The 9686-nt window shown below is 48.4% G+C and overlaps 1 protein-coding gene across 2 annotated transcripts; it reads right to left on the bottom strand.

Moving 5' to 3' along the window:
• Positions 1–712: 712 nt before the first annotated feature.
• On the bottom strand, positions 713–7324 carry LOC308183913 (EF-hand calcium-binding domain-containing protein 12-like). 2 transcript variants are annotated; one of them, XM_080570476.1, is made up of 7 exons: positions 6363–7324; positions 5981–6175; positions 5100–5253; positions 4128–4354; positions 3337–3550; positions 2348–2597; positions 713–1147 (listed from the first exon to the last, which is right to left on the bottom strand). In XM_080570476.1, exons 1-7 carry the CDS (start codon positions 6828–6830, stop codon positions 985–987), a joined length of 1671 nt encoding a protein of 556 aa, XP_080426602.1. In that variant the 5' UTR covers positions 6831–7324; the 3' UTR covers positions 713–984. The 2 variants fall into 2 exon arrangements, with proteins under 2 accessions (XP_080426602.1, XP_080426603.1); XM_080570477.1 differs by having other exon boundaries at positions 2432–2597; positions 6363–7320.
• Between the last annotated feature and the right edge of the window lie 2362 nt (positions 7325–9686).

The raw sequence follows: 9686 nt of genomic DNA, 5'->3' as shown, positions 1-9686 counted from the left end.
GAGCTGCTGCCTGTGGGTAGCCAACGCTGGATCAGTTCAGGAAGGACTGCATCCCGTGGGAGGGACCTCACAGTACAGGGGACGAGAGTGACCATGAAGGAGCGGCAGAGACAAAGTGCTATAGACTGACCACAACCTCCAATCCCCCGATCCCCTGCGCCGCTCGGGGGCAGGAGGTGGAAGAGGGTAGATGGGGGGGAAGGTGCTTTTGGTTTCTTTCATTTGTTTCTCACTTCTCTAGCTTGTTAGTAATAGGCAATAAATCTTACTGTCTCCCTATGCTGAGTCTGTTTTGCCCGTCACAATAATTGTTGACCGATCTCCCTGTCCTTCTCTCAACCCTTGAGCCCTTTTTATTGTATTTCTCCCCCTTTCCCTTTGAGGAAGGGGAGTGAGGGAGTTGTTGTGGTGGAGCTTGGCCACCCACCCAAGTAAAACCACCACACCTCTAGTAACCTCTAAGAGCATTCTAGAAGTCTACCTGGAAAACCCAGCAGATGCTAGAGTGCACTGGGAGTGTTGTGAGGTCTCCAGGGGTCACAAGAGCACACCATGAGGCACTGGGATGCATGTCAGGTATGTTAAACAGCACTGGTGGGTGTGGGGGAGTGAACGAATGGCTGTATGGTGTTCAGATGCCTGCTGGGTTAACCACAAGATCCAGTCATGGCAGAAAGTCAGCCAGAGATCAAGAAGCTTTTGGACAACGCTGTCAGATATATGGTTTAATTTTTAGGTAGTCCTGTGTGAAGCCAGCTGTTAGACTTGACGATCAGTCCTTGTGAACCCCTTCCAACTCAGGATAGTTGATGATGATCTCCGTGAACTTGGCCCAGATCCCATGAGCTGACCTGATGAGTCACAAAGCTGTGCACACATCTCATGCTGCTAGGAGCAGAACTTCAGGTGAAATGAGTTTTCTTGAATGGAGTGTCTCTAGAGGCCAAGTATCCTGGCTCTGATGCGCTAGCTGTAGCCAGGGTTTTAGATACCACGGTAGGCAGGCCTGGTTGGGGGAACATAGCTAAACAAGGCGTGTGCCCTGTCAAGCTCCTTATCTGGAAAGTACAGGCGCATCTTGTCCAGGAGATGGCCTGGCCAGAAGTTATTGTCGCTTGACTTTTGATTCTTATTCTTCTCAAGAGGCCTAGAGAAAAAGAAAGAAAAAAAGAAAAGAAAGAAAAAGGTAAGAGAGAGTGGCACGTTTTATGGAAATAAAATTCTCGGCAACTTCACTGCTATTACCAGTAATGGCAAATGCGAGCCTGACAAGAACCAGCTACTAGGACTTCTGGAAATCCCTGCCTGTCCTTCTTATACATGACTGACATTGGAAATGCCAACTTGCGAAGCTATCTTAAGAGCTGATGCGTTGCCTGTCACTGTAGTATATAAACTCTCTGAGATGAACTGGGAAGATTGTGCTCTATTTTGCAAAGTGTTTTTTCTCCTCAAAAGCTTCTCCAGTCTTGCAAAGTTGGATTCTTTAGGACTGCCTTTCTTCCACGAGCTCAGCTGTGAGGCTGAGTCTTTCTATTCAATCGGATTTGGGAATCACTTTGACTAAAGAAGACGCTGCAAGTGCTATGACCAAGCTGGCAGTGGACATCCCAGTTTCATGGGTCAGGAAAGACCTTTGCACACTCATGAACTCCTTGGACAGTACGAGTCTGAAGACAGCAGGGACAAGGACAGCAAAAGATCTTGGACTCGTTTGGGAAGAAAAGCTTTTGTGGGTGACCTGAGATGGAAGAAAAATTAGGGCAAACTGCCTCTGTTCTCAGGGCTGACATTGTGTCTATGTCCAGAAAACATGCATCTCCAGATCCTACAGATAAATGTTGAGATGCAAAGAATGTTGCTCCGTAAAACAGATCTGCCACCTGCATCTGACTTTCCTCCTGCAACGTTTAGTAACGTTCTGAAGGGTCAGTTTTCTAGAGAAACAGAGGAACTGAGGTATAATGGGAGGAAAATAAGCACTGCCCTACTAGGAGCAGCTGGCTGCTGGCTGCACGCTTCTGCAGCGGGCTGCTTCTGCCCCTGACTGGGGAGCTTCTCCAGGCATCCACAGCTGGATTCTTTGGGATTGCCTTTCTTATGCAAGAAAAAACGTTCTCTGAGGGGATTTCCAAGAAGTGCTGGGTTGGCCTGACGAGGACCGTCTTAGGTGAGAAGTTCTGTCATCTCTGCAGATTGGAGTACAGAGAAACTGTTCGCCAGCACCACTGCAACCCCGCAAGTCAGCACAAACACAGCCGTGGCCGTGTAGCTGAGAAGAGATCTCGCTCTCTCTCTGCTATCGCTCGCTGCTCCCTTGCAGCATCCTAATGTTTCACTTCAGTACCTCAGTACCACCTCTGATGCAGTGGGAGCTGATGCACAGCAGGGCAGCAGGAAGGGACTGATCATAAGCCCTCTTTGAACCAACCTTTTTTCTGCCTCTTTGGCCTGTTTTCCTGATGCACTTTTTGACTTGGACATGCTCAGAGAAGATGTGGCGTCAGCATGTCCTGTGCTGTAGTATCCTCCAGGCTGCCTGATCTTCCTCACGTCTTCTCCTTCTTTGATGATCTTGTCTCCTGGGTGCAGCAGGCCTGTTGACAAAGCGCACAGAGAAGAGCAACGGTGTATGGACAGCCAATGCTGAATATATTTATCCAAGAAAACTCTGTTCTCCTGTTGCCCCAAGCCTGTCCCCGTGCTGTCTCTCCCCATCCGATCCAGGTCACCTCTGGGTTTGGTCAGTGATACTGACCAGGAGGGGACAGAAAAGACGTCCCCACTCTGGAAAGGAGGAAGACATGATGGCCCAGCAAGTACTGAGAGGACACGATGGCCCTGGCCAACTTCACATGGGGCCTCTTCCCGCATTCTCTGCCCTGGGCTCAGGAGCCCCATTTCAGCTCAGCCCTTGGCTCACGTTGCAGGTATAGCAGTGTCCAGCTCTGACACAGCTGTGCCACAGCTGTGCCTGGCCATGGACCTGCCGAACCTGACCATGGTCTGGCCTCCCTGCTTGACCTTGCACCTGCCCCATCACCATGAGCTTGCCCCATTAGCTGCACTTGTGTTTGATCCTGGCTACCAGTCCAGGGGGACGTGGCCCTGGCTGCTCTGTAGCGCTCTTTGCTAGCTCAGCCCTGCTCTGGCCCTGCTGATGGTATCGCTGATCCTAACCAGCAGCATCTGCCGTGGCCCTCCAAGGGCTGCAAACATTCTCCATCAGCAGTGCCCCACCCTGAACATGCATCGTGCTTCTGGGTCTTGGGAAGAGGCATGAGCATGTCAGGCTTAGTACGTTCACATTAGTACGTTCCTTGCTCTTTGCTTTACCTCTTTGCAGCGCTTTGTCAGTGAGACAAATGTTACGCTCCTTGCACAGCTTGGAGCAATTCAGATAGCTCACAACGGCATTTCTGCGATACCGGTCAACCAGTGCTCCCATGTCACCCTCTGTAGTTGATGGCAGGCAGTGTTCATCAACAGGTGCATCCCCAGATCTCACCAGCCGACACTTTTCTTTCCATTCTATCGGGCTGTCTTTGATCTGCAAGTAAAGGAATGGTCCCCGTTAGCTTTCAGTGAGGCCCTGGAGTTGCTACATTCCCTTTGGAGAAACTACAGGCAGGGATCCATCTCAGAAGTGTGTGTAGATGGGACTCAGCACCCTGCGATGGGACCAAGCACTTATCCGGGAGTACCATTCCCTTCCAGTGCCAGGCCCGCAGGCGGGTGCTCCCTAGAGCACCAGGCAGAAGAGCAGCATACTGGACATAGGTGCCCCAGATGAAAAAAGTCTCCCAGCCACCATCTTTTTCTGATTGTGTCAGGTTGACTAGAGCTCAGATGACTCCATCGCCACACCTAAACGTCGCTTCAACTCCCATTTCTTGCCACTTCAGTTACCCAGAAAAGAGTGTTTACATCACCAAAGTGTTCAGAAGCCAAACCAGTTGTTTGAGACAGCTTGTAGCATCTCAGCTGTGAGGCACTATGTGGTCAAGGGACTACCTGACCTTCTACTCTGAGAAGTTAATATTCAGAACAATCTCCAACCTTGTCCTTTGCTGCCCACCCCACATTCGCAAGCACGTAGAGGTGCGCCTTTTTTCCTGCCACAGTACCTTCTCCAGCCGTCTCCTCTCTCTTGAGCGTTTTCCAATCTCTTCCATTTCATCACAGTTTAAATGTCGCCGGCCTGGCTCAATGTTGACTGGGGGCACTTCCAAGAGTGTTAGCTTTTCTTTGGGCTCGGTAGGAGAGCAAGGCTTCGTCCCCACAGCTTTGTCCCCAGCAGAAGGTGGAGAAGTGGCAGCTTTGCAAGCGTTTCTCCGGACCTGAGGCTGTACATCTACAGCAGTTTAAAAAGCAAACAAATGAAAAGCTCAGAGAAACCCTGTTAGACAGTAGCAGAAATAAAAAACAAGGCTGATCAATGTTTATAAGGCAAAAAGCTCTGGCATTTTGTGCAGTCTGGAGCACCCAACAGATGACGGTCTTTGAATGGAAGCATCCTTTAGCTTTCAATCCAGGCATACGTATTACAGACTACTCCCATCTCCGCTTTGCCCCATTCTGTTTCACGCTCACAATACATGTTTAGTCTACAAAACAATTAGTACAACAACACAGCAGCAAAACGCCTCTTCTCTCCAAGATGTGAAACCTTCAGACAAAAATGACACGGGTACCATGGCAAGCCTTCAGGTTTGGGCTAGGTTTTAAAGAGTAGGACCTTTGAATCTGCATTATCCAGCTGCCCTCAACAGCTGGAGAAAGGGTCTGCTTCTGATCAGCCGGATGATCAACGCTAACCAATAAAATACAGTACAGGAGGTTAAACCTCAGGGTTCAGATTCCGAGTCAAACCGAAAAGACCGGATAAGCTGTCTCCCACAAACGGGCTGAGTATTGCACTTCCCCTGGATTCTTTAGCTTCTCCCCAGAGGTCTCCTTTCAGCAACCCCGTTGCAGGACAGTAGTGGCAAGGAGCCATATTCTGGACTCACTTTGGCATTCCCTAATGCCACCTGTGTACTTTTAGGGCATCTGTAAGGATATAGAGAGAGATTCCCAGCCCAGGGTTCTCCTCTCACCTTTGCTGGTCTCTTTGGGCTGTCCTTTCCTCATTTCCAGCCATTGCTTTTGACATTCCATCAGCTCTTCACTGCTTATATAATTCCCCCGTTTTGAAGAAGTCAAGAAGATGACCACATCCTCCAGTTCCTTGTCACTGATGGGAACTTTTGCCTGGCAACCAAAACAGAAGACGACAGTGTGATCAATAAAAAAAACAAGGCTTGGCCCAGAGTAGGGGGGATGAGCTTTGCTGTTGTTTTAAATGCTTTTTCAGAAAAGGCACAGAGGCAACCTGTTGAGCTTTAAGCTTTACAGGAGTTTACCAAGCACTGAAAAATTTACCGGTCTTCTGCTGGCCTCTGCTGAGCTCTCAGTTTTCAGTGTGCCAAACTTCTCAGCCATCTGGGCATCAAGAAGCTAATTTGGCTTGGAACAGAATACCAGAAAACACCTGAACTGCTAAACCCTAACAGACCTGGGCATGCTCTTGACAGTTCTGTACCGCTGCAGCCTGTGGAAAGTGAGGCTCAGCATGAGCTCTGCTGTGCCAACAGGTACTAAAAGGCAGTGCAGCGGGCAGACATATGAAACTGGTCAAGGAAAGACCAAGTATCACCACGAGGAAACTTGATGCCACTTCAGGCCACGTTACTCAGCACCGACTGTCTTTAGAGACTATGAGGCAATGAGTTTCACTCCCTCCTGGGACTCAGTCTGGGTGACACCTCGCATCCCTGCAGCCTTCCCTTCCCTCTTCCCTTCAACATTTCACTGGCTGTGGGAGCCATCCTCTGAGAGTAACACAAGAGAAGTTGGAGCTTTTCCAGTTCTCTGGGTTGGCATGCAGCAAAACAAGGCAAAGTTGCAGCAGTTCCTTACTTTTCTCTTCCCTACATACCTCCTTGATGACTTTAATGAAGTCTGCTCTCATGATCTTTCTCTGTTCCATTCCAGCCTTTCTGAAGATGTCTACCATTGTCAACTTCTGTTGTTGTAGGAGGTTATGCAGTTTGAGAAGAGCTTGGGGGTATGGTGCACGAATAAGGGGAAGGCTACCCTTCTTCCGGGTCTGGCTCCTTGTTGGTGGTGAGCACTGAAAAGGAATTAGAAAATACCCTCAAATCACCGTTATCCAGAATCACTGTGCCAGCAGATGCAGAAGTGGCTGGGATAAAGCAGTGTCACGCTGCCGACGTATGAGCAGATGCTGAGGCCGTGGCACGGCCACAGGAGATGAAGTACAGTAATCCCAAGAGTGGCACAACACAAGGTATACTTACGTCTGGCCTGTCGGTCACGGCTGACTTGCTTTTAGCCCTCTGGTCTACTCCAGCTGCCATTATTCGTTTCCTGACTCTACTTTCCAGTCTGCTTAAGGTAGGTTTATGACTCAGCCATTTCTCAACATCTCCAAAGCTTTCCAGCTGAGATCGGAGTTGCTTCCTCTCCTGAATCCAAGCCTCCAGCTTTTGTAGATCATCTTTTGTATCACAGGTGATCTCTGGGGAGCTGAGGCTATCTTCTTCTTCCTGTAGCTGCTGAAAAACAGACAAATGACAGAAATCGGTGTCCTGAGTTGGTTTCAAACAGGGAGAGCCTGGTCTTGCCATACAGGGAGCAAAAACGAATGCGACATCTGGAGCATGGAGCAAATCTACTTGCTTTCCGTTTAAAGACAAACTTTGGATACAGTTTTCTCCAATGGTACAGTTTGAAACCCTGCTCCAAAACCACTTCTGGCTTGACATTAGTCAAACCATCAGCCGTATCCTCGCTGCTTGTGTTAGTACTTTAACAACAGATGAGCTTCTTACAAAACCTACTGTTGAGATCGCATTGGTATAATGGTTTTGGAGGGGACTTCCTGCTCTGAGGCTTTTCTGAGATAGAGATGGGAGGGGTGTCTGGGCCTGCCACCAATCCCAGGTGTATGAGAGCGCTGAGAAACAGCCATCGGGCAGTCACAGAACAGCATCAAGACACGTGCGTCCTGCCTCTTATCAAGGTGTTGGCTCCCTGCCCTGAAAGAGCAGCTGGAACAAAACGTCAGCTGTTACGCTCACGAAAAATGGTCTTAGTGCTCTTCATGTTAACTGAAGAGACCGGAAGTAACAGCTGCTCCTGGAGCTCTCCTGCAGCATGCTGCAGCTGGAGCTGCCTCAAGCCACTGGACTCAAGTTCCAGGGCAGGGAAAAGGTGTCCTCCTGTCAAGGGACAGAGAGTGTGCTTCTGCCCTCACTCTGCTAGACTGCTCTTGCTCACGCAAATGTTTTCCAGAATGTTGCTGAGGTACTGAGCAACGATGTGAGGCTGCTCTGGGTGTGCTAAAGTGATGTACATCTTCCTCTCTCAAGAGGGAACCGTGAGGCCATCTGCTTTTGCAATGATAACGCTTATGTGACCTGCTGGAGTAAGTTTGAGTCAATTTGTCAAAGTCTTTATCACCGTCAGAGAACTTTCTCTCTCTACTGTCTCCTGCTGCATGAGGTGAATAGCAATCCTTGTAATAGCTACATTTTTCCCATCTCCGTGGTTCATCTCGATAGTATCTTTCTCTGCTCCAACTTCCTTCCCCTTTGGAATGGTAATATCTAGTGCTATCTTGTTCTGATCTTCCTCTGCTTCGAGATCTGTACTTTGAATATTTTACTGGTCTTCTGCCATTATCAGGGCTGTTTCTTTCACTATGGAAAGATCTGTACTTGCTTCTCTCACAATACTCCTGCTTGTGACGCTTTTGCTTAACAACTTCCACACTCCGAGAGCACCTTCTCTTGCTGGAATGGCCTTCTGTTTTGCTTCTGTTTTGAGTCTCCTTCCCTTCAGTAGGAGAATGTTCCCTCTTTCTTTGGTAATGCTCTTTGTCAGTTTTTTTGGTGTCGTGTATCTTTTTTTCTATCCTTTTTTTAAATGCAGGGTGTTGTCTTCCCATTTTTCTATCACCAAATTCTTCATTTGGTCTAGAGAATTGCCTTTCCACAACTTTATCCAGCTTTTTAATAGATGAGTCATTAACCTGTACGTAGTTATTAGATATGTCCTTTGTACCTGTTGTGGTTTAACCCGGCTGGCAGCTAAACACCACACAGCCGTTCGCTCACCCTCCCCCCTCCCTCTCTGGGATGGGGGAGAGAAACGGGAAAGTGAAGCCGGAGAGTTGAGATAAAGACAGTTTATTAAGACAGGAAAATAATAATAACAATAATAATAATAATAGTGATAATGGTAATAGTATTAACAATAATAATGTGTAAGAAAACAAGTGATGCACAATGCAATTGCTCACCACCCGCTGACCGATGCCCAGCCTATTCCCGAGCAGCCGGCCCCCCACCCCGGCCAGCCACCCCTATATATTGTTTAGCATGACGTCAGATGGTATGGAATACCCCTTTGGCCAGTTTGGGTCAGCTGTCCTGGGTCTGTCCCCTCCCAGCTCCTGCTGCACCCCCAGCCTGCTCGCTGGCAGGACAGAGCAAGAAGCCGAAAAGTCCTTGGCCTGGTGTAAACACTGCTCTGCAACAATTAAAACATCAGCATGTTATCAGCACTCTTCTCATCCTAATCCAAAACATAGCACCCTACCAGCTACTATGAGCTACTTAACTCTGTCCTAACTGGAACCAGGACAGATATCCACCCCTTATTCCATACCATTTATGTCATGCTCAGGTTACACTCTGTCCAATACATTCTAATTAATCACCATTTTCATCTATGATATATAGCAATCATGGTAGTGATGACATACATTATTATATAATAATTAACATACTACAATTCAACTCATGGGCTATTCTCACCCAGTATCAAATCCCCTTGAGGTACACACCGGACCTCCCCATTCTTTTGCATTACCCACCAAGTGCATCCAGGTCCCTGAGCAAAAGCAATTCCACGAATGGGTTTGCCTTTTCCTGAGGCAGGAGTAGCCCAGACTGTTTTACCCAGCATGTTTCTTACGTGCACTACAGGAACTTTATCCCCTTCTACAGTGCGTAACAGGTTTGATTGGGCAGGTCCAGCTCGGTTGGCAGATCCCCTGGTATTGACTAACCAGGTGGCCTTTGCCAAATGTGTATCCCAATTTTTGAATGTCCCAGCACCCATTGCTTTCAGTGTAGTCTTCAACAGTCCATTGTATCGTTCAACTTTTCCAGAGGCTGGTGCATGATAGGGGATGTGATACACCCACTCAATACCATGTTCTTTGGCCCAAGTGTCTATAAGGTTGTTTCGGAAATGAGTCCCGTTGTCTGACTCAATTCTCTCTGGGGTGCCATGTCGCCATAAGACTTGCTTTTCAAGGCCCAGGATAGTGTTCCGGGCGGTGGCATGGGGCACAGGATATGTTTCCAGCCATCCGGTGGTTGCTTCCACCATTGTAAGTACGTGGCGCTTGCCGTTGCGGGTTTGAGGGAGTGTGATGTAATCAATCTGCCAGGCCTCTCCATATTTATATTTCAGCCATCGTCCTCCATACCAAAGAGGTTTTGACCGTTTGGCTTGCTTGATTGCAGCACATGTTTCACAGTCATGAATAACCTGTGCTATAGTGTCCATGGTCAGGTCCACCCCTCGATCACGAGCCCATCTGTAGGTTG

The sequence above is a fragment of the Anser brachyrhynchus genome (assembly GCF_964034855.1).
Source record: "Anser brachyrhynchus genome assembly, chromosome: 28".
Lineage (NCBI taxonomy): Eukaryota > Metazoa > Chordata > Aves > Anseriformes > Anatidae > Anser > Anser brachyrhynchus.
The sequence above is the reverse complement of the archived record's forward strand: the minus strand, read 5'-3'. Positions and strand labels throughout refer to the sequence as shown.